Source organism: Branchiostoma floridae, chromosome 11, assembly GCF_000003815.2.
Source record: "Branchiostoma floridae strain S238N-H82 chromosome 11, Bfl_VNyyK, whole genome shotgun sequence".
NCBI lineage: Eukaryota > Metazoa > Chordata > Leptocardii > Amphioxiformes > Branchiostomatidae > Branchiostoma > Branchiostoma floridae.
In genome coordinates, this window is record NC_049989.1 from 4,238,765 (window position 1) to 4,264,746 (window position 25,982).

Genomic DNA, 25,982 nt, shown 5'->3' on the forward strand with positions numbered 1-25,982 from the left:
CATGGATTGATGTGTACGAAGTTTCCTTGCTTTACAAGCTGTGTAAGTGCCCTTTTTTATGGCGGCGAGAGTTGAAAACCTGAACGCTAAAATTCAACATGGCGAAGTCTAGCTCATTTGCACGATTGTGACTGGCTACTTGCGGGCTTTACCGCTGGCCGTAAATTTTACGCTTGCGGAAATTTTGTGACCGTCGACGAATTTGCGTCTCCAAAATTCACATCAGAATGGAACAAAGGTTGTAAAGCCCCAATTTGGCCGAAAAGAATAAACGTACGTCCAAAATAAGAACGTACCGCAGGGCTCTCCCCAGAATTTTTTTTGGGAGTGAACTGTGAAGTTTTCATCTTGTACGTAACGTTAGAGAAAATTCACTCTACAAATTTCCGGTGGCTTGCTCTGACGCACCGTGCTAAGATGCCATTATATCCAGTGAAAGCGTTCAGTTTTACCGGGCTTTTTCAAGGTAAGCAAAAGTATTTTCTGTCATAATATTAAAAATAAAACATCGTGGCCCGCTGTTCTTCCCAAGAAATACGTATTTTTGTACAGAGATGGCGCGAGTCAGAAATACGCACCTCTGATTGGTGAATGGCAGCACAACAACAACAACTGAATACATAAAGAGGGGGAATCCCCGGCGAAGTCGCGCTCTGATTGGTTGGAGCGGTGCATCATGGGAGCTTTCCATCGGCTGCTGCTTGCTGCCGCCATTTTTTGTTTCAAAGAGTTACATTTTAAAACGCAAAAGAACGCTATTTTCACGATTACATTGGACCATCATAGTTAAAATAAATGCATAATCCAAAGAACTTTCCATTGATGGTGTCTCTAGCGTAATTTTGGGTTTCGATGCAGCCGTAATTGTGCTGAGAGTTAGCGTGGGTTATTCACCGAAAATAAATGATGTCGCATTTTTCTGGTGACACAAAAACAAAACTCCCGCAAAGAAGAAGCCTGCAACATTTTCGGATCATAGCGATTATTTTCTGGGTAACGTTAGAATGTTCGTGGATGTGCCGGCGTGCAGCCGCATGATACCTCAGTTATAGAATATTTGTTGTCACAAGGGCCACGGTATGAGAAAAAATTATGCCATCGATATCCCCGGCACGCTGCTACGTGCGGCCTTTACCGCTTGCGTAAATTTTGTCAACAAAGGGACTTAAAAGGCTTGTAAAGCACGGAAACTTAGTAAACATCTTGAACATGAACGGCCTATATTTCTGTGGATCTAACGTTAGTTTTTCGGGGATGGGAGCACAACGTGGATCAAGGGGAAAATATGAGATTCGTGCAGCGTGGATCAAGGGGAAAATATGAGATTCGTGCAGCGTAAATTTTGTCCCGCTATTAATGTACCGTTGCTTACCTGCTTTGCAGTGCGTGGTGGAGCTGTGGAGCCGACAAAACACACCTCGTACGCGCGAGCCGACAAAACACCGAGCCGAGTGCAGCTGGTGGAGCTGTGGAGCCGACAAAACACACCTCGTACGCGCGAGCCGACAAACCAAAACACCACCTCGTAGACGCGCGCGTGACTGCTACAGTGCAGTGACCTAGCAGCTCATTGGTTCACATTTGACGTATCCATGACAAAGCTAGACTTCTGCCCAATCAAAAAGCTGGTCTGTGCGTTGATAGGTTTACCCCTGACGTATCAAGCTAGACTTCTGCCCAATCAAAAAGCTGCTCTGTGGGGACTGCCATTTTGTGACCTTTGCGTTGATAGGTTTAGCCCTGACGTCTGAGCAAGATAGTAAGAATGTCAGCCAATCAAAAAGATGGAAACGTGTACAACTTCCATTTCTCCTGACTTTTTTGTTATATGCAAATACCTGTAAGGATACTATATGTTCTCCCTTCGGGAAACATAATAAAGACAAACAAGAAGGTGTTGTTTAGTCTGGAAAGTACTCAATGACAGCATGGGAATACTTACAAAATCAGCATACTTGGAGATTACAGTAGTCACTGAGGCATACGGTAAGTAATGTCCTGAAACTGTTTCCTTGATTCTCAATACGATGGAAGTAACTTCGTATGTAGTTTTATAGAAAATATGCATCCTTATCCACCTCCTTGCCTTGTCCTAGCACACCAGTACCACTAGTAGTGTCAGGGGTCATTTTGTCAAAGGTTGTGACAGATTTTTTTTTATATTAGGAGGATGCAAACTTGTGATGTCATGAAATCTGTCAGAGATTGATTCAAGAAGGGGACCTGTCTGAGTATGAAGCAGCCCTTTCAAGTTGTGGTGGCCACTTTGACTTAACATGTCTGTGTCAAAGATCAGATAAGCTAAGCCATCAGCCTGTCAACCCATACTTGTGGAATATTTGGAGTAGTAGTATGCCCTTCTTTGTCCCTTTCCCCTCTTACTTAAAGTTGCCCATGGACTAGAAGAGATTGTGTGGCAATGAGGGTTGTCTCCAGGACCCTTCCTTACATCCCGGGACTGAAGTTTTCTTCTTGGGACAAAAAATAATTCCCCCCATCTGTCCAAAAATCTTAACTTGAAACTGATGAAAAAATTTTTTTGTGAGGTTAAGGAACAGGTTTAACAATGAAGATTAACAACGCAGGCTCCCAAACAATGAGTGGGACTGAAACAAATGTGAATCTGGAGACAGTCCTGGTGGATGTGTCACATTCCTTGTTATCCAGTCACCAGGCTGTTGGTACTAGCAGCAGGTCTGTCTGCCTGACAATGTTGTTCTTCCTGCTGCACAGGCTCGACTGTCTCCCTGCTGATGATAGATGTAGTCTAGACTGGAGGAGAGACTGCCACAAACAGCTAGGTTTGATCAGTGCACTCTTTGGTGTGCGGCCAGACCAGTATCATTAGTTGTTCCTCCGACCAGGGCTCTAGTCAGCGTGAAATTTATTTCCTTCATCCTGATTCTCATTGATGGAAATCCTGAAAAAGTCCTTTTTCTGTCGTAGTGCATACTTTTCCTTCATTGTTCAATTTCAAGCTGGCTAGAGGCTTGCCGTAGGCTGGAAACGAAAATGGGAAACAGTTCACATTGTTGGTTGCAGAGTAACAGTCCTTAAAAAAAGCCCTTTTTCCGTCATAGAGTATACTGTTCCTTCATAGCCTGATTAAATCTCGCTTATAGCAGCCCGCCAAACATCCGCCAAACATCCGCCGGCCGCGGGGAGGGGCCAGTTACAGCCCTGGACAGCGGAGTTTGTGTTACACAGACTAGTTCCTTCATTGTTCAATTTCAAGCTGGCTGGAGGGCTGCCTAAGGCCCAATCTACACACAGCTTTTACCGATATCTGTGGAGATGTCGGGAGGGATCTAGAACGTAGGGGGCCGGACACCAATGGCGCTTGCAGTCATAAACATATAGCGCGATTTTCCAAATGGGGTTATATGCTAATGAGCCTTCCTGAATTCGGGAAGCATCTACACGCGCACGAAGCTGTCGGGGACCCCTGCTAAGCTATCGGTAAGGTATCGTACAAATGGTCCGGACCTTTCGGGAGAAATTTTCCCGATATCGTAATGGCGATATAGTAGTTCCATCTAGACGATGAAAAAAAGCTTTCGGCGTGAGGTTGTAGGCTCGCAGATATCGGGAAAAACTGTGTGTAGATCGTGCCTTAGGCTGAAAACGAAAAAGGGACAATAAAATACTGTTCACATTGTTGGTTGGGAAGTAACCTGACCTACATATGTATGTCAGGACCCATCTTGTTTGGGGATCCTGTTATTCACAAGTTGCACCAAACAAGTCTGAGAGGTAATTGATTCCGAAGGGCCTGCCTCGGCTAATTAGTCTGGCTTTCTGCATGCCTGGTCTCGCCTTATGGTTTTTCTTCGTGATTCTTGATTGTACTTGATGTAGAGACGGACTTTTTAATCATGAAGGGTACTGAAAATGTAGCCGACGGATGAAGTTGATGATGTGGGTGAAAACAAAAACAAGCATTTTCGCAGTTGTTTTTAAGTTCGAAGTGAAAAGGTTACCTTGAAAACCTAAGTATGTTGTTTAAAGTTAGGTATTATATAGTTTACTTTAAAAATATGTTGTATAGAGGTAGAAAATAGTACAGTCTATTATCATTTGTGGTAACAGGTGTCTGCTCTAAAATCATTGTTGTAGATGCTTTGTTTTTGTAGACTAATGTTCCTGGTGTAGTTTATGACAATTGTAAATTGTCTGGTTTTGTTTACATCCCCATGCTAATCCTAGCAAATCCCTCTGTCAATCTTCCTAATCTCTATAAACAGGGTGCTAATCCTTTAATGTTCATTTAGTGGTCTTTCCTTTTCAAGTTACTCTCAGATTAAAAGCCATAGTGGAACTGTCGATATCAATTACTGGAAATGACAGGCCTTTGATTCTTTCTCAAGTAGTAAACTTGAAACTGTACTCTACAAGCAGAGGTTAGGCTCCAGCTGTTTTGACATCTTCTAAAGGCCTTTTTATCAGGCTTTCTATTTTGTTCTGCTCTCTTGATGTCTAACCTGGAGGTACAAAATAGAAAGCCTGATAAAAATGACTAATAAAATGTCAAAAAATATTGGAGAGTACACTTAACGTTACAGTATTGTGTGAATAAAGTGGAAAGTCATAAAATCATGCATGCTACCTGTTACTGATGAGAGACACATCTCTGAGACATGTAGATTTTAATAGAATAAGCACATCCTGCAAGTTGGATTATCGTTCACTGATAGAACAAATTGTTTATTGATTGACAGATTGGTGAAAGGTATAACGCTAGTTCACCTTTATCCGCGGGGTAACCTATATCCGTTGTTTTTCAAAAAGGGTACTTATTAGGCACATGAAGCCAACGGGTGGTATATGTAGTTTTAAACCGCAATGTACAGAAAATATTGCAATTTTAAACCAACGTCCGTCAATGTGATATCCCCAAATACCCTGTTTTTAAAAGCAACGGATATAGGTTACCCAACGGATAAAGGTGAACTAGCGTTAATTCATGATTGATGAATGTCCTTAGATTTCAGAATAGAAGATAGTGCAAGCGTATGAAATAAATACGCATAACATCTTACAGTAAACACATGATTTACACTGTATGAATGTATCTTTTTTGGAAATCGTAACTCCCATGCTTTAAGTTAATGTAAGTTCATACAGAGACCATTGCACAGTCATCCAAGTCTGGAATAACTTTGTACATCAGACACAAAATCCAGCTTTTCCTTTCAGCAAAATTTACAGTGTGTGTTGCAGAATTTTACAGTAGCTGCTAAGTATGCAGGGCAAGCCCCACAATGCCTCCTGAGCCATACCTAACATACCTTTCCCTCCCTGGGAATTCGGCCTGCCATGTCAGATCCAATATGTAGTTTGTCAGGGCAGAGGCTTTGGCAGGCGGGATGGGAGAGGTGGCCTGGTGTTAACTACAGGGATGTGCTGATGTTGTCTGTCTCTCAGGTGGACTTCATTCTGGTATTAATGTCGAGTGTTTGTTGTCAGGACCAAGCTGGCTAGGACAACCTGCTGGCTAATTTCTTCAATTATCCAGTTAACACATTGCTGATTGGTTAAGTAGCTAGATAGTTTGTAATAGTGCTAGCCTTGGTTACAAAGTGGTACCAGTAGGCAGTTTTTATGGTTGTTGGTTTGTTGGAACTACCACCTTTTTATGTGTCCCCAAATTTGTCTACTGGCTAGTGATCTTGTTTAAACTTTCTGACTTTGTCTTGCTTCCTGTTTGTCTGCAGTGCATAGAACACCTGCTAGGTGTCCTGTGTACCATTTCCCTTGCAGCTAAGCAAACTTTTATTTGGATCAGTAGGACTTGAAGTTAGTATGATGTGAGGGTAAGACAGTGCAAGGATGGGATCAGGACAATTCAGCGGCAATTTCAGCTCTTTACCAACTTGACCCAACACCCTGGTCAACTCAGCCCATCATCCTGGTTAACTTGACCAGGGTTGCGGTTAGGGTTATGGTTAGGGTTAGAGCAAAGGTTAGATTAAGACTAGGGTTAGGTTAGGGTTATGGTTACAGTGTTGGGCTAAGTTGAGGATGGTGTCGGGCTAGTTGGTCAGATTAGCCATGGGCTTAGTTAGCAAAGGGCCGAAGCATAAAAAATCCTACTAGGATTATCCTCCATAAAGTGAAAGTTGATCACCTTTGTCCAACAAGACATCTGTACTGTAATATGTGCTATGAAATGAAGAAGGAATGTTGCTTATGACTATATGGCTGGTACCTGTGGTTAGTGTTTCCTTTTTTGAGGCTCACAGTTTGTTGTGTTGGTAAGCCTAGCTGCCTGGAGAGGTAGACTTGTCAACAGACATGTTCCTGTACTAGTTCTGCAAGTCCTGCTGGCATTGTAGGGTAGAGGGATAAGGACCAGCTGCTAACGCACGGAAACATTAAAATATCTTTACAAATAGTCTGAAATTCATGTTTGTTCGCTTTTGTTTTCTTCCAACTGGATCCTCCACCAAATGGGTAGGGATGGTTTGAAGGGGACTTGATCTAACAAAACTTTAAAAAAGTTTTTTGTAAATGTTTCCTATTAGTAACAAAATCTATAAAATCTCACAAAATTCTAGACCCTATCATTCTCTGTACCAATCATCTGATATCAATATTTATGTCTATTGTAAAAGTTGCTAATACTATATGAAAGTATCGAGGGATACCTCAGACAGGTGGTAACGCAAATGAGATGTCGAGACACAGGCAGTCTTGAAGATGTTTTTTGTTTACTCTAAACAAGACAAATAAGTACTTACTTCATTGGAATTTATAGGTGTGATATAGGATTTTCATTTTAATTGCCAGTGTCATGTGTTTTTTTCTCAACTGTTTGGTGTGTGAAATTCTGTGGAAAGAAAAGCAAGTGAAAAGTGCATTGCTTTTGGTATCTGTAAGGTGGCGCTTTTGAAATACCATGGCCAGTTCACATAGCACAAAGTCCTCTTCATAACGTGCTTTGTTCCAAGTGATATGGATAAAAATCTGTGTAGTTGATCTGCTAGAAACAATGCCAGTGTGAACATGGGTTGGATGAAGTTAGGATGAGGGCAACAAAACAGAAAAATTGGATGATCATGAATATACTGTTTTAAAAAAAATGAAATATGATGTTAATTTCATTTTAATACTAATCTCTGGATTTATGGAGGGAGATTTGATGATTAACTACTGAAGAAAAGTGAGACAAAGTAACCTACATTTAACTTTGTAGTGTTGGAAAACAAGAAATATCTCTTGATACTGTACATAAGTACAGCTCAATATCCTGCACTTCCTTTCTGCCTAACAGATTGTATCTGTCTTGAGTTTTCCGTGAGGTGACGACCATGAAACCTGACATGATGTTTTAGCTGCATGTCTGCCCCATGTTGTAACTAAATTTCCTCCTCAACCATACCATCAATAATTGAGTTCCCCAATCAATTATTAAATTAGTCAATCAATAAAGTCAATGGAGGTTAATCGGAGGTGGCCCCCCTGTGGCCAGCCTGGTAAATTTGCTGCGTCTGTTGCTGATCTAATGGTCTAATGGAGACATGATTAACCCCAAGCAGCTGGCAAAATGATTGGCAATATACATTTCCTTCCAAGTGGCTGTTCCACCCTCGGGTTTTTGGTATCTCCTGTGTGTCTGTGAAAAAGCATCATGAATTTGGAAGAGTCCATTGAAGAAACCGGCTTGGCAGGTAGCACGTTTCTATTGGCATGTTGCCCTGTTTTTGAGCAGAATTTGCCCACTAGGCTTGTAACAGTTCCTGAAACTCTAGTTCACACCAGGACCAGCCTTAGGAAGAGGAGAGACTATTAAGGTGAAGTAGAGCACGTTTCAGAAATACTGGCATAGAAATTTGCCTCTGTCTTATGAATTGGTATGTTCCAGCTGCAGTTTCCTATTACATCTGACTAAGTCCCATAAGCAGTTAGAATTAGACAAGATGGGTGTGCATTTGAAGTGGTGTTAGATACATTCCCCCGTAAAACTGAGCTGAAGTAGGGATTTGTGTGATATACCTCCTACTCTGTTTCTTACCTTCAATTAGGCAGATTAAGCTAGTATTGATTGGTCACAATAGGCACCTAACAGCTATCATGCACTTTGGGGCTTTTGTCTGTCACATAAATAAGATGTGGAAATGGATATAGATGTGAAGGGAAACTTAATACAGGATTAGAATTGGCCACAGACGCATTTTAGGTTCAAGACAACGATCTGTCTACTTATTGGAGCACAAATTAGTATGCCATGTTTTAGGTCTTTGCTGTGCGCTTTTTAATTGTAGTTGGAAGATATCATGGAGTCTACAAATATAACGTTGCATCTTTACTTTGCGCGGGGATTGAAATTCTCAGTGGCAGGAAAATGGAATGTTTGTGGTGGTTTTAAGTTCGCGGTAGCAGTATTCTTGCCTTGACTAAGAAGTCTGTCTGTATTTACTGAGTTTCCAGTTTGTGCCATTTGTATTTAGTGAGCTTCTGGCTAGAGGGGGTACAGCTTCATTCCAAGGCTCAATGATGTGATGCTAGCATATAGCTGTTAAATCATAGTACTGTAAATGCAGAAATGTTAGTGGTGGTTTTATGTTCCTGGCTTTCGCATGATCACTTTACAGCGAATATAAATCCACCGCGAACATTTTTCCATAATAGCATGAGACTGCAGTCTATGGCGCTACCGCGAACTTAAAACCACCGCAAACACTCCATTTTTCCGCTACCGCGAAAGTGAATCCCCGGCAAACTTAAATGCATTTACAGTACTCTTGCCTTGACTAAGAAGTCTGTCAGTATGTACTGAGTTTCTAATTTGTGCAGTTTGTATTTACTGAGCTTCTGGCTAGAGGGCAGTACACCTTCATTCCAAGTCTCAATTATGTGATGCTACATACAGTATCTGTCTGAGGATAGCTCCTAAATCACAGTATTCTTGCCTTGACTAAGAAGTCCCATCCGACTATCTGTCACAATACCTGGCAGTGTCAGCCGCGGTGTCCCCTGAGTGACCCTGACTGAAGATGAATCCGCGGCGTAGAAAATGTGGCGATGGTTCCGCCTGGGGACAGAAAGACGTTTCCGTGACGGATGTTATGGGAAACCAAATGACTGCTGTTATTCCTGCCCTGTAGTTTTCTAGCCCTTATTATATTGGGTTCAGCAGGAATCTCGTATATACGGGAATAAATGGTTTGTCTCTTGTAGCTATGTCGGGGCTGGAAATGTTGGGTGCATATGCACTTTTGTGCTGCTAGAATTGGAACTGTGTACACAATTATGAAGGTTAGACATCCTGTGTACACGTTTATGAAGGTTAGACATCCTGGTAAACAATATTCAAGTACAATTCAAGCTCTACAACTGGATAAAAATGGAGAATTACTACTGGACGTTTTGAGTGACATCCATCACTCTTCTTCTGCGTCTGTTCCGAAGATCACTTTTGAGCCCTGGCTGCAGTGCAGCTACATATACATGTAGTATGTGAGTCTTTTAAAATTGCTGTATGTGGCAGGAATGGTAGTGATAACATAAAAATGATAGTAAAACTAAAAGCTACTTTTGATGAACTACAATGTAACTTGACATCTTTGGAACCAGAATTCAAGAATGGCAGAATTACAAGTTCAATCCAGACAAGGAGCTTCTTTTGAAAAGTAGTTTTGAGGACTGTCATTTGTCAATATTGATTGAAAAATTAGAAGTGACATATAGATGAATGTGACAGAATGTATTGATCAAAGTCCACTAAAACAAATTTACATAAGAAAAGGAACAATAGTTTCTGTTCTATTTGCTCGTTAATGTGATGTCTAATGATCTTGTAGCAATGATAAATATAGCAATGTCCTTTCCATATTGATTAGCACCGAAGAAGTATGCATGTCAGGGAATTACAGTTGTTAACTTGTAGCTGACAGACAGAGAGAAACTTACAGCTGAGGCCTTAACCATGCCCGTTTACTCACACAGCAGAGTGTGTTTCGTAAGTACCCTTACTGTAATAATCTTGGACTGTCTAGATCACGGAGGGCTTTATGCGCTTGCCCAAGTGTGTAAGGGGCTTTACTGAATGTACTTCATGTTTGATTAGATGGCTGTAGTGCTGCCGACAAGAGTCGTAGACCTCAAGCACTTCTCGTGTTCAAAGCAAGAGCTGCGCTGGAGTGTGCGGTCTTTGCGTAGTTTCCCGGCCCTTCTGGCTATTTGTGGTCTGGTGGAAAGTGTGTTTAATACTCTCGTTCCCAAAACACCTGCTACTGTGTTTGTTCAGACCAATCCCAGGAAAAACTAGAGGGGGCTTGAGGCGTGGGGTCTGGTCTGTTGAATATAATGTCAGGCACTCACTGTTGAGGCACATTTACACAGTTTTTACACCACTGGTGATAGGGTGATCTTTGAGGGATTGTGTTGGTGTGCTGAGATTTGTATTGAGGTTTCTGGTACAGTAGGTAAGATAGAGTTATCATGTACCATCACATGAGACAGAGGGCTCTCTATTTGATGTTCCTTTTGCGAGTGAATTGCTGTTTCTTGTATGAAGTCATTTCAGGCCCTTCCACAGATTGAAGTCTTTTCTTCTCAAAAGAAGCTAAACCTAAGTGTTTTTTTTCTTGGGAATGTGGAAAGTGACAGTCATTCGAGTACAACACACACAATTATGTATAGTCTAAGCATATACATCTACCATTTCCCATTGCCCATAGTATCTTTTGTACTAAACCTTTACTTTTAGGAAAAATCGACAATATGTGTCAAAACTGATTTTCCTGTTAGTATTTTATCAGACTAATGTATTTCTTCATTTTGTGCTAATGTATTTCTTCATTTGTGACACAGAACGAATCGCCAAACAAGCTGGTAGACCGGCGCAACCGTGACAAGGCGCCGGCTCGACGGGGGATGGAAGACGGTGAGAACGGGAAGGCGCAGAAACGTCGCAAGAAGGCCAAGGTCAGAAATTCTAAATTCGACTTTCAAAATACTTGACTTAATTTCTACATACCTACACTGGTGCAGTGGAAATTAATTACTTGCACCAGACAAATTTTACCTGCACCACTCAGAAATTAGGTATGGATCGTACTAAAACAAAAATTGCTACCATTATTTCTTTATACTTCATAGTGCATATACTACCTAGTTCATGTATATATAAACCCAGAACATGCACCTGTGCAGTTGAGGTGCAGGTAGACATCAGAAATACCTGCGAAGTTTCAGTTTTACCTACGCTGTCTTGCAAGTGGTATTTCGAGCCCTAACTTTGTCACACATTACAACCTTTCCTGCAATACTGATTTGACATGATAGTTTTCTTCCACTTGTGTGGTATCACTGTTTATGATATTTTTTACTCTATTTTTCTGTTTTCAAGTTTTGATGTCGTTTTACTAAAATTTTGCATTGTGGACAATCTGTGGTTTTGTACAAGCGTTCAAAGAGGTGGTCCTCATTAGTCTGTGCCATACATATACCCAGGGCTGTCTCCGGCTTTAATTTTTTTCTGTTCCACTCATTGTTTGGGAGCTCATGATGTTCATTTTAGTTGTTAAATCTGTCATTTCCAGCATATTAAAACAATTTTTTATCTATTTCATGCAATGAAAATGAAGTTCAGATTTTTGGGACGGAAAGGGTATAATTTTTGTCCGTCCCAACAAGCAAATTTCCATCCCAGGACGGAAGAACGAGTCCTGGAGACGGCCCCGGCCATACCTGCAGCTCTGCTCCAGCCAAAGGGCTTATGGAAGGCTCAGACACTAAGCAGTGCAATTCTTTGTCTGACTCTGAGGCACTAATCACATAAGCCATTAATGAACTGTCAGAGCTCCATGCTCTTATCAGGCAGGCTAGCTGAGATGAGGAGTGTTTATGACATTTTGTCAAAAGAGAGCAGAGCACAGATCAAACAGGCAACTTTCATAATGGAATTTTTGGTCTCACTCTCATTTATACAATGTGCCCTGAGTTGAACAGAGCAAAGTTTCAGAAAAAAAAAAAATACAACAGTTTATTTTTGCAATCATAGACAAATACTTCGACCCTCTGGAAAAATGCTCAGCATAATTTTTATTACTGGACACCTAGAGTGCTTAGTCAATGTTCATATGGGTTTTTATTTCTTCAAAACATATTCAGTGATTCATGCTCCAAAACTCACTGACATATTTCTACACTACTATACAGCTTGATTTGTGATGGTGCATGTTTCATGCTAATGAAACTTTGCTTGAAGAGTCAACAGTTTCCGGATCCGTCATGTTGGCCAGTTGATGCCAGAAAAAACAGGTTTATTGTGGAAGCTGCGAGGGTGAGATCGTTTGTCATGATAAAGCTGCATGTATGATGTATTACACTGCTCCCGCGGGGAATAATGTATAAAACATCAACATCTGGCCTGAATGTCGATTTTCTGACCTGTGCATTTTCCGTTACCCCCTGAGTTATGTGTGTGAGATACGGTGATATTTGTTGACCCATATTTGCAATTTGGGCACCGTTTCGTCAGATGACGTCTTTCTTGTCACTGGAGAAAATGGAGCCAATGCAAATAAACTGTTTGGTAGATTATACATTGAGATATTTTAGATTGTATTTTAATGTTTGTTTCAGCATCCTATGTTATACAAGTACGACATATATTTATACATTATATATCAGTTGGTTGCTTCAAAGAGGGTCTTACTATGTAAAAATGGACGGGACTGTCTTAATGTGGTTGACAGGAGTTGGTTGGTTGATAGAGTTGGTTGGATGGACAGGTTTGACTGTACCTATATATAATGTTTGGGTGGCGACACCTGCAATAGCTGCCTCTGACCCACCTGTATTGTCTTGTTGCAATCTTAGTAAGATCAGAATCAAATCAAAACATTTAGTGGCCTTGAAAATGATAACTTTTTGTTTATGTCTTGACGAGAAGACCCCTGACATCCTTTGAAAAAAAAGATGTTGAGAATACAGTTATATTTGTTGACCTATTTTTGTAATTTTGGCTCTGTTATGTCAGATGCCGTCTCCTTCCCTCTCTTGTCACTGAAAAAAAACATTGCAAATGCAAAACATATCATTGTCTTGAAAATAATATTTTTTTATTTCTTGAAGAGGCCCTTGATATTTATTTAAAAAAAAAATGTTTTTATACATCTGTTTGTACATAAGGTGCCCAGATGGTATTATATAGCCTGCCGCAGACTGCCAGGGGAGTGTGGTCTTCTTAATGCCACTCTGGGATTTGAACTTGCGAATCTGAACATCCGCGGAGCCTGCCCGCATGATCTCCCCGCTCTCCCATCGCACCAAGACGATTAGCTAGCTAATGGAAAATCCTGCAGGCTCGTACTGAGTTGTCGCTAGATGTGGGCCTCGCGGGAACGCTCCTGTTGTTGGAGATCACCTTGGGTATTGATTAGCCTTGAACTATTCCAGTTAAAAGGTGCCCACATTAAAGGCCAAGTTCAAGTCATCTAAGTTTGTATTATTTTTCCTTGATCTTAGGTGTGGAGAAGGATTGCTGGATCTGTTTTTCATGTCTTGTCTAAAGACCTGTCATTGATCATTCTATTTGCTTAGGAAAGAAGGTAAGGAGAGAACCGTAAATCTGGTGGTATAGTAGACTTAACTACTTCTTTCTCTGAGTCAAAGAAAGAGAAGAAAAAGAAGAAAGAATCGTAGAAAGAATATATTTTGTGATATCCACTTGTACATCCATGTATGTCTAGATGCATGTGTTTGTGTGGTAAATTCAATTTTTCATGTTTTTTGTCTACAGACTGACTGATAATTGCTTGAATTCTGGGGCAAAAATTAAGAGCTTTGCTGAGATATCAGATGTTATGTAAGATATGTAAGGTTAGTTCTAATGTAACTGTTGTCTCAGTCTAAGTATCACAGTCATATATTGAAAGTACCTTGACATTGAAAGCCTACTTTGGTCAGTAACAATAAAGTACCTGACATCTTGTAGCACTGAGTACTAATGACCTACAATTACCTGACCCCATCTCTTAGTACTTTTGTTCCTTCCGATTTCTTGTTGTTAAACAGGTGTGCCCGATCTTTTGATAGGGAAGACTTTGTAAATAGTAGCTATTGATCTTTGTGTATCAGTTTCAAGCAGGTATGCCCACATCTGTAATCGTTTTAGCTGCAGCGTCTCTTACCATTGGTGTTCTGCTCCTCGGCGAGAATTGTAACTGACACTGTATTACCACACCTGGTAGCGGAAGAGAGAATTGTATGCACACACTTCAAGCACTTGCCACGGCTTTTAGACCTTGTTTGTTGCGCACCGGGGCATAAAGCAGCTAGAATAACAGCTATTGTTGCGGGTGGCTGTGATAGAGTGCCGTATTGGCTGTGTAGGAAAGGCTAACCCCTCTTCAGGCACCGACGACAAAGCATTATCTGTGTACACTTGAGCGGGGCAGTCCGGCCGTACGGAGAGAGCGGAGCAGGCAGAAACGCGACCATTGTCTACGCCACAGCGTATGTTTTCCTTTCCTTCAAACCTTTGTCAGCGTTGTCAGTGATGAGCCCAAGTCGTCCGAGATTCTTTTAGCTGCTCGCAAATTAAGTTGGGAACCTTATTTGCATGATTGAAAGGCATTTCTGTGGCTGAGTGCATCTTGTGTTGACTGCTAAGCACAGTGTTGTGACTTCCCATAAGGTTGGTGTTACCTGTTTGATATCAAGTTGTGACATTTGTGGTTATGTAGGAGCTTTTATACTCGAGTCTGTCCGACCATTAGTTAAGTGGCCGTTTACCGACCTTGTGGGGCCATACCTGCTATGGGCAGTTGTAGTAGTGCCATTGTGTGGCCAGTGGTGTGGAATTACATAGTTTATTTAGCACAGTTGGTGCTTAGGGAACAGACATGTTGGGGGTTTCGACCTTGTTGTTGGTAAAACAAGTGGCGGGGTTTGGGTTACAGTGTGCTGCTGCTTTGAGGGAGGGGTTCTGCATTCATCTGGATAAAACACAAACTTTCGACCTGTTTCTCTACATGAAAATACACAGTCATTATTCTACCATTGTCTGCAATAAATGTTCGTTCAGGAGTGTTTGAGAAAAGGACTCCGCAAGAAAGATAGCAGTGTAGTTGTGGAAAGTGTTTGTAGTTGCCGCAAACAATTGTTAGGGCGACTGGTGGCCTTCAGGATCTCTTAATACCTTCAAAGAAGGTGAATTAGGAGTAAAGATGATGTCATGAGGTCAAAGGTCATTTTGAAGCTGTCTACTTTGTTCTCTATTTTGTCAATAGTGTGCTGTAAGGTTAGCGTGGGGTGGCGGTTAGTGGGTGGGATGTATGGTGTTCAGGATCAATATTGTGCATAGTTCCTGCAGTGGGAAAGTGAAATTCCTTACACCTATGATGTTGAACATAAAGGTATGATAACAAGTGAAGTTTTACATAATGTAAAAAGTAGGGTTAAACAGCTGTTTGACATTTCTGAAACATCATGAAATATTACAAATGCTCATGTAACTTATGTCACATTATCACCTCATACCATCTTCTTTGATATGTGTACTCTTTCCAATACCCTTCAACCATTAAAAAACAGCCCTTATAAACCACAAATAGCTCTTACTGTTAAAACAAGACCTCTTCCTGCACGATGTATTTTTTCTGTGCAGACCCAAGTCTAATAACGATTGGTTTCATGCATTTAGACTGACAGTTGCAGCAAATGTGATGACTAGTTCCACGCTTGCTGCTGGTTAATTTATTGGCTATAAAGATGTACCTGTATACAGTGTAGTTAATTAGAGATGCCAGAAGCAGGCTTGTTAACCTGGCAGCCACCCTCCCCTGTACGGACCATACCCATGTTTCCATTGGAAGTGTTATGTACCTAAGGAATAGATGTACTCAACAAAGATGGCTGCCAGGATACAGACTCCCCAGATTTCTATGTGGATAAAAGTGCGTTTTTAATCTCTAAGCAACTTGTGACCCAGTCATAAATTTCTTGAACCTAGGTATAGCCTCTAGTACATTTCTGTTCTTCTAGGCTCTTCCACGGGTGTTTGGATACAAGTACCGTATCATTTTTGGATATTACATTGTAGCCCAGTTCATTTAAAAAGCGAGTTAAATGTTATGAAGCAATATAATCGACGATTTGTATGATGGACAACACAGAGATACTTTGGATGTGCCACGGATATGGGTTCTTTATTTGTCATCAGGTAGACCAGGGGTGCCTAAGCATTTGCACGATCCCTATGAAATTCGTACGAATATTATGTGATACACACGAATCACTATGCGAAAACGCACGAATTTTATGAAATTCGCACGAATCACTATGCGAAATCGTACGAATTTTATGAAATTCGCACGAATCACTATGTGACACACACGAGCCTTATGTGATTTGCACGATCCTTATGCGAAATTGCGCAACCACTGGCGGGGTCACGTGACAAACGGAGCGGGATTTTCAAGATGGCGGCTTCGCCGCTTCGGCGACTGAAAATACGATGTAACACGCCGAAATGAAGCTAAACAGTAGCTCACCGGCTATCAAATACATCTTTGCGACGGTAAATGTCCATTCCATGCCTTGAAATATAAATATCTCGGGTAGAAACGCTCAAAATCATGCCTCCTCCCGGCCGTCGTTTTTGCATAAGGATCGTGCAAATCACATAAGGCTCGTGTGTGTCACATAGTGATTCGTGCGAATTTCATAAAATTCGTACGATTTCGCATAGTGATTCGTGCGAATTTCATAATATTCGTGCGTTTTCGCATAGTGATTCGTGTGTATCACATAATATTCGTACGAATTTCATAGGGTTCGTGCAAATGCTTAGGCACCCCTGTAGACCAGCCATCCAAAGTATATGATAATCTCCAGACAACCCAGCAGTACACCAAACATTTGTCCCAGGTAATCGTTATAATTGCCTTTCGTCCTACACAATGCTCGTGTTCGATTAACTTATCGGACGGTTGCCCCTGGTTACGGGGTTTCGGCAGCCTTTGTGTCGAGGCGCATGTGGCAAGGTTATCAGCGGTGGAAGTGTTTCCCTAGTTACAGGACAGATGGGGGGACGTGATGGGCTCCATGTTTGGCAGTGGGGAGGGGGGCAGTGAGTATGTAATGGGGAAAGAATCATCAAAGTTCTGACACCTGTTTAGTAGTTTGTTTGTCATTTTAAGCCCTTTGTTTAATTACAAGTACACTGTTTGACCCAAAAGTTCTATTTGATACACGATAATACAGATGCCATGTTATAACATAAAAAGAAATTTTAGAAAATCTATAGTGTCTACTGAATGACACCTCATGTCACTTTGTCAGAAAACTTTCATTTTCACCTGGCTAATGTTTGAAGAGCAATTGCCTTACCTTGCATAATCCGTCGTGAGTATTGAACTTTTTTGAAGGTTTCCAGCTCCTTTATTTTATACACTGTACACAGTCAGTATCAATCAGGGTGAGGAGTGATGTGGTTCAATGCTTAGTGGTTTTGTCTGGTTTGTATCAAATCCCCTGGTTCTGATACAGACTGACTGTGGAGTCAGGAATTTTAGCAACAGGCAGATTGAGATGCAGTTTTATAGCAATAGAAATTAGAAAGTTGTGTTTGTGTCATTGTATTCTCAGAAGTTACAAATTACAGTGAAAAAATAATGTACCTACTGTCTTTCTCAGATTCAGACCTTGAGAACACCTTTTTGCGTGTGTCCTCTATTGTTCTTGAAATCTGCAGTTGGACAATGTACTGTTAAACTCAAAGGGGAAGTGTTCACAATGTTTTAATTTCTGGGAGAAAATTGAATTTTCTCTGTGTTTTTACATATGGGATTGAAATTGCCATGCTGGACTTTATTGTAAAGCTAAAAGGGGAAATGTTCATAGTAGTTTTAATTTTTCAGTCGAGAAGTCACCGTGTGAAGAATACAAACACAAAACCATTGCAAACATTTCCTCTTTTATATTTTGTCATTCCAATTGGTAGCAAGCTGCATTGTTTTAAAATTAGGAGATATATGACTACAGGAAATTAATGGTTAAGTTAGATGTCTCTATATTGTAGAGTGTAGAATTGCATACACTTTCCACAACTACACTGCTATCTTTCTTGCTAAGTCCTTTTTTCCAACACTCTCAAATAAACATTTCTTGCAGGCAATGTTTATAATAATGACTGTGTATTTTCATGTAGAGAAACAGGTCAAAAGTTTGTGTCCTTTGGAGCTGAATGCATGAAATATAAATGGTTCCTGTAGACGTCTATATTGTGGAATGTCAGCTTGAGTTGACTGTTGGTGTAGGTAAGCCCTGTGAGCACCCTGACCCTGAGATCCATTAGGGTGGGATCTAGCGATGATCTGTGGGAGCTGGTGTCTAGCGGGAGGTGGCAAGTCCTTCCGTTTTTGCAGGTGGCTTTTGTGTCTGCGGGGCTTTCATTTGTCGGACCACTGGGAAACGTTCAGAAATATGTGTGGTAGTTGCTCATTTGGTTGGCCTTGACTTTCATAGGATTTGGAAGCAACTGATGTGTAAATGTGAAACCACATCAACATGTCCAGCTAAGTCTATGATTTACTACTGTTCCTCATGAGTCATATCGCACAATACAGTAGCATCGCATTTACCCGTTTTACGAATGTAATAAATGCACCTCCTTGTGCCGCTGTAAGGAATATGTAGCATTGGCGGGGATTACTGTGTCCCAAGTTGATACATAATGGGCTTTTACTGCCTCACTGCCACCATTAGCCTTTGACCTCCTTTGACTAAACCCCCTGCTATGGGATCTGTGGTATGGTGTATGAGACAGGTTGTGTATAGTGGACTGTGGTGAGGACAGCGCCCTGTGTTCGATCTCAGGTAAGAACTTGTGCTCTTGATTAGGGCTGTCCACATGTGACAGTGCTAGGAACTGCTTGTTCGAGTGTAACTTTGATGAAAGTTGTAACATATACTGATTTCTGGTGGTAGTTCAAAATGTCCAGTCTCCAGATTGATATGTTAAATGGTAACTTTAGTATGACTGTGCACCTACGACTGTGTCTCTGAAGTATGAAATCATTGATTTAGACTCAATCTTTTGCTAGAACTGATTCTTTCACAATCATGTACAGGTATAGTTGTCATGGCATGCTATATTTAGTGGTGTCCAGATATTGTAATGTACCAGATGTATACATGTTTCACAACGAGTTATGCTGCGTTATGCCAATGATTTAATGCATGGTTGGACAGGGGCATACATTTAGTCGTTAGGGATGCTTCTCAGTCATTTGAACACCTGTTTGACTCATTGCAAATCATAGGCGACTAATTGAAATACTGTAAATGACCACTTTATTGCAAACTTTAAACCACCCTGAAAATTCATGCTCTGTCTTTCCAACCTATGCCATCATTGCAATCATGAACTTAAAACCACCACCAACATACCATTTTCTCCCTTAGTACTGTGAAATAAAATTCCTGAAAACTTAAGTTTTATGTGTTATTTAGACAATAGACATCTGTTTACATGGTCCATCCTATCTCATCCCAGTTTACATTTGAAGCAATATGCCAACATTGAAAAGTTTAAAAATTTTCCTTGCAATAAAAAAGGGAGAAGCTGACAACAAGCCTTGTCAGCTATACCGTGAGAAATACCGATTATCGGATATGTTATATTGATTTCACCTGCAACATAAATAACAGACTAAGGCCTGTCATAACAGGCTCCTAGCTGCTAGATTATAGAAACCAAACCAAAAACCAAGCAGAAGCTGTAGCATTGCTCTAAACAAGCTTTGCTCGCAAGACCAGGTACCGGCAGGTAGGTTGTTGTTGTTGCACTCACCATGACTTCCATCGCTCGTTTTGATCTGATAACAGAGCCATAAAACCATACGCAAGTACCGCTGTGTACACACCAGGGTTAGAGTTATGACAAGCAAAGAACTCCTTTTCCTAATTGTGAACGATTTGCACAAAGAGACGTTAACAGCTGAGTCTGATGGGTCAAGTTTACAATGTGTAAAGGAGTCATGGGACTCTAGCCCTCTCCAGCGTTGGCGAGTAACGAGGTAATTAGCTTGTTCCCCCCTGCGAACGACCCTTCATTAATCAAGTGACAGGTGCTTAGAATTACAGGGTAATGACCAGTATCTAGGCGGTGAACAAGGTGGGACCGGTATTGGCCCCCGGTTGCCAGCTGATTGTCAAAGAGTTGTTAGTCTTCGGAGGGATACTGTTCCGGTGCTCTGGTAAGTTATGCTCTTCTCTCTGCCTTTGTAACAATTGATTGTCATATAGACATGGAGTTATAGATGTATAGAATTAAGATGTAAACTTAAGGAATGGAAATAAACTGTTTTAGTGGAAATTGTGAAGGCATAGTGTCATTTGTAAGGTTCATGTATTCTTGTTGTTGAACTGTGCATGGGAACTTTCCACATGCACATGTAGATTGTGATAACATTAAGCCCATATTTCTTGATATCTCTATTTAGTGTACTAGGAAGTTTTCTCTGTAAGATGGAGCGTAATCCTTACAGAGTGCATTTTGAAGTAGTTAGCAATCAGGTAATATGGGATCGGGATGGTCTATGTCAGTTATTGCAAGGTCTGATATGTCTAGGATGTATAATCGTGAATAAAACACAAGCTTAGTGTGGAGGGACACAAATTTCTAAGCTACCGTTACAAATTGCCTCTTGATGGTAGTGATAATGGCCAAGCCACTAGTTTTCTTGCTAACATTGTAATCCCCACAGTGAGATATTTGGGCTGCTAGATTTCCCAGCAATTTCTCCGACAAGATTACCTCCCTGGGGGTCCATTTAGGAAATGGCATGTTGACTAGAGTACGTTTGATGGAGTGAGGGTGGCGACGTCAAATCTCGTCTGGATGCTACGTCTTTTGAAACGGAAAAAAGAAAGAAACGGTTTTGTACAGAGTTATGTTTGCGCAGTGGAGCCATGGAATTGATCCGTCCAGGGGGCGCTGAGCCCCCGTCTTTCTCCGAGCTAAGCCAGATTTAATGTAGTGATAACCATCGTGTTAATGGCTTTAAAAAATGCGAATCTTTCTTCAAGTAACCCGGGAGGCGCAACGTGTCGGCCCTGCTTAACCACCGTCCTGCGCCATATCTCCTAACTGCCTCTCAGTAGGGGGTCAGTTGCACGTTTCTTTGTCCATAAACCAAATTTGATTTACTTCAGATAGTGGCAGTAAACTGGTTGAATGGCTATTCTTTGCCCTTTCTGTGTTTATTGATTAATTGGCGAGTCAGATAAACCTGCCGCAGTATAATGGATGGAGGCGATAAGACTGAGAACGGCCACCTTTCCCGGGTTACAGCGCGCGGCCTATCGCTAGGTTTCACTCATTCCTTTGCAGCAACTTCCTTTTTTATTGTCATGAATGGCTAGCAGTTATGTCATTCTCTACCACAAGCTCTTTGTGTAGTTCTTGTAGTTACACATGAAGGTAGATTTTTAGTGTTTTTAATTGGTTTGTCTCCAGGACCAGTCCCGCTCTCTTGGGACTGAAATTTGCTTGTTTGGGCAGAAAGTATTACCCCGTCTGTCAAAGAAATCTGAACTTCAAGACATAAAATTGATGAGAATGTATTTTTGCAAGTAGAAAACGACAGGTTTAACAACAAATATTGATAACATGATAACAGCCCTGGTTTTATAACTTTTAAAAATGAGATGATGAGAGACGCAGTAAGTGTTTCATGGTGCCATTCTAAGGTGACTTCCCAAGTACTGTTTGCCTGTGTCCTTCCTGCACCATATCTTATCCATGTTGTCTCCACTGATAACAGACAGGGTAGGTTTATCTGCCCCACCCCTCCTCACCACCCATCCATCTCAATTATAGTCTGCATACTTCATAACAAGTGTATCGTTTGATTTCATTACTGACATGTTGAGAGCTGTATGTGCTAGAAAGTACGGTTATTATTGATAAGCAGTTCTGAAAAACTTAACGGACTCGGAGAACTACACATGACGCCTCGTTTGTATTTTGAAAACACTGAAACATATCTTTGTGTGTAAAAATATGTTAAGATTTCCTCATTTTGGTGACGTTTTCGATAATTTTAATGCCATCTAATTCACCCCTTTCATAAAGTGAAAATTACATATTAAGATTCTTCTATTTGATTTTCATATAGATTGTTTTTACCTTAGCCTTTCAAGTGAAACCAAGCATGTTAGTAGGCAAGCTTCTTAACTGGTCTGTATTGCAAACTTTCTCCAAAGCTACATGTAGGTTCACCACATTGTATTGTGACCAGTGAATTTGGAATTCTACTATGAGAAAAAGTGCTGGTTTAAAGCGTTGGTTGACATAATTCGGTTGTCCGCCATTTGGGGATTAGCGGGGTATAGTTGAATGCCATTTGTTACCAAACACACTTGAAATTCTAAGCCTTCTAGAAACATTTTGTTCCAAATTGACCAAACTTTGGGCAATTAGAATGCATTTAAGGTCTTAATTGTAGGTAACGAGGTACTTAGGACAGTATGACTGAGTAGACTGTTTTCCCTGTGTCCTTTGTGCTGGGCCATTTGAACCTTCCTGGCACTTTGGTGGTGAATAGCAAAGAAACAATTTTCGACAAGATTTTTAGTCTTTCCACAATAAACGGTGTAATGTTTAATGACAAATAATGATACACTATTCATCAACATGAATACATCCTGAACATTTGATCTTTTGTAGATTAAACAGCAATGCACGTACATAAACAATGAGTTTATGGATTGATTTTATAGCTATGGATTATTGCCAAGCAATTTATTTCAGTCATTTGTCAGGTATTATGTTTTATTTGGAAGTGTTTGATTCTCTCTAGCATCACTTTGTGGGTCTTAATCTAAACCTGTTGAGGAAAAAAATCTCAACACTCCGTCTTTGAAAATAGACAACTACAATATGAAAAAAAAAGATTTTATAACAACCCAGAATAATTTTCATAGCCAGGATGTTCGCGGAGAACAAAGGAACAACTTTGCTTTTGGAGAAATATGCATGTATTTTGCTTGCGGTGTATGAAAGAATGTTTTTTTGTGTTGCGCTTTTAAGTTCAGTTGCACCAAAGAGGAATTGGCTACTGGTCCTTTTTCACTGTTATGTACCTTCTGTATCTACCCCTTGTAGTCTCTTGAGAACGCATTGAATGCAGGACTGGCAACCTGTTGTTACCTTTGCCAGAATGGCTAAGGTTATGTTTTAGGCTTGTGAGTCTGTGTGTCTGTCTGTCTGTCTGTCTGTCTGTCTGTTAACAGTATAACTCGAGAAGCCTTTTATGGATCCCAATAATATTTGGTAGGTGGGTAGGGGTCAGGAAAACGAAGGTCAAGTTCGATAATGGGCCCCCTAGCGGCTTGCTAAGGTACTGCAGCAAAACCTCAATTTTTTTTATCTCGTGTTCTGGACCTGCTGTGGTTATGATTTTTGAGTGGTAGATAGCCCTTGGTGCAGAGAGTAAGTGCTTTAAGTTTGGACCCCCTAGCGGCTTGTTTGGAACTGCAGTCGCCGATTTCCTTTCAAACTTTGGACGAGAATAACTCGAGAACGTGTTGATGGATCGTCATGGTTTTTGGTATGTAGATAGCCCAAGTAACAATGTACACAATGAAATACCAATTATGCAAATCAGCAACTAATTTGCATAATTAATGAGGAAAGTTTATAAATCCACTGCATTTCACGATAGGACTTTCAAACTTGTCACATATATAGATGAGGGAGAGAGAAATATCAATGCATATTAATAATGCAAATGACGGCCTCATTTGCATAATTAATGAGAAAGTATAAACGTGTTGACGGATCGTCATGGTTTTTGGTATGTAGATAGCCAAAGGGAAGACTTACATGATGGAATTATAATTATGCAAATCGACTGCTAATTTGCATAATTAATGAGAAAAGTTTGTAAATCCACTGCATTCCTTATAGGACTTTCAAACTTGTGGGTCCGGTTCGGAATTTCAAGTGTCCAGATATCTAAATAGTCCCTAAGAATAAGACGCAAATCAGAGGTTGTCTCCATAGTTTTGGCTCTAGATTTTTCGGCTATCGCTTTAGAAGTCTATAATCTTTTATACTTCTCCAAATGCTTGTTGTTCGTAGCGTTTTTTGGTGTCGGAGATTTGATCGTGCGGCGAACACTTCCTGGTATTAGTGCGCGCGATAGCGGTAAAGCGTTTCGTCGCCTGATTACCCAGATCATGCGTTCTATGTGCGTTTTGGGTGTTTTAGCGCCATCGGAGCTCGCGGAAAACGTATCGGATAACTTTTTTTCCTTTTTACTCAGTATACAGAAGAAGTCTTGACCTTCATTGCCATATCAGTCATTATCCCAGGAAAATTCATTTTTTCCGTGTAGCGGTCTGTAAAAAATGGCCCCAAATTAGCAATTTTTTTATGAAAAGCATATATTTTTGATGGTTTTTACCAAAAATAACATTTCTACAGAAAATGTCAAATGAGTCTGTCGGTCAGCGACAACACACCCTTTTCCATCGGAAACATTGAATTATCCGAAAAACGATGTTTTGAGAAGCGCTAGTGCTTTTCTCAGAGACAGTCAAATCGGCCCCAAATCCTAAAAAAAACTCCGAACTGGAACCTTGTCACATTTTTAGCTAAGAAAGAAGGAAATATCAATACACATTTATTATGCAAATGATGCTTGATACAATTTAATATTATTATGTAAATCTAATCTGCATAGGGATCTAATTTGCATAAGCAATGGCAAAATGTTATGAACCAACTCCAGGCATATAAAATAAAATGTAATGAGTAACACATTTATGTCTACAGACATCATTCTACATAACAAACCTGGTTTATTTGGCAAAGGTATGTGTTCGTTGAACTCTAGTTTCTAATTGAATTTTAAACCGTCAAACTTTGCCAAACACGACAAAGTGAATCCCGGATTTGCAAAGAGTCACAACAAACCACATTTTTCACGCCATAGGTCACGGCAGCAAACACCTCTGACAGGAAACGAACGCAAAAACATTTGCCCCGTTTGTTGGGAGTTTGGAGAAAATCGCGTTTACCCAGCCAAACTCGACACAAGTTGGAACTTTTCGATCAATCAGGAAGACAACATTCCTCTTCTGGACCACGGTCGCGTGGACATCCCCCTCGTGTGGCGATGCATTGTGGGGAACGTTTGCAGAGTTTAGGGCAAACAATCTCATTTAGAACTATTTTTTCCAACTAGACACTTAACATTCTTCCAGAGCTAGGAAGCAAAGAAGAAGGCTTAATTCTCGTTGACTCAGTAGCGTCACGGGGCGTCACGCATGGCTCCAGCTTAAGCCCAAATTCAAAGTGAAATGCCTCCACAACTTGGAAAAGAACTAGGCGTCTGAGAATTTAGAATGATGTTATACAGCCCTCTGTGAACATTGGCATATCCATGGTGAAGAAAAACTCACCAAAAGACGCCCACTTGGTAAAGATACAGTAACCAAGCTTGCATCCTGTGTGTTGATAACGATAGATATAGTTATCGTTCAAAACAGTTAAGAGAGAGGTTACAGTTTTAAAAGGAATAAAGCCAGACAGGTCTAAGAGTAGGTTAATCCTTGTCAAACACAGGGACTTCTGTAAGTTTCATTCTGGCTGGAAACTTACGTTTGAAAGCAGGGTATTGTTCAAATAGAGCTTAAGTTAAATGGTACTGAAAGAAATTCTATTATAAATGGGGAAATGTTGGTGTCATTGTGGATGAAATAGATCTCATTGTTCTTTGTCCTACCTTGAAACTTTAATCATGGTAGAGTCATAAGTTTAGAGAAATTGCTTCTTTGAAAAGATCTCTGCAGAAAAGTAAAATCATGACACAGAATAGGCACCCTTCCTTGTTAAAAGAAGATTAGACCTGGACTTAACTCGTAATCAGCTGGCTAAGATTGATCATCATAATCCGGGGCTGTATTGAGAGGGGGATTTGTTGTTCCACGGGGGTACAGGATAGTTGCTGCACTAC

The 25,982-nt window shown here is 40.7% G+C and overlaps 1 protein-coding gene across 9 annotated transcripts in view; it reads left to right on the forward strand.

The window, feature by feature from the left end:
• Nucleotides 1-25,982, forward strand: part of LOC118425676 (autism susceptibility gene 2 protein-like) — a 219,655-nt gene that overhangs the window by 41,120 nt on the left and 152,553 nt on the right. For 8 of the 9 annotated variants that reach the window (XM_035834692.1, XM_035834694.1, XM_035834693.1 and 5 more), the window contains exon 2: nucleotides 10,816-10,929. In XM_035834692.1, coding sequence (XP_035690585.1) covers nucleotides 10,816-10,929 — 114 coding nt within the window. Of the gene's footprint in view, nucleotides 1-10,815; nucleotides 10,930-14,444; nucleotides 14,467-25,982 lie in introns of those variants that run through there. The other variant, XM_035834706.1, reaches the window with a different exon arrangement.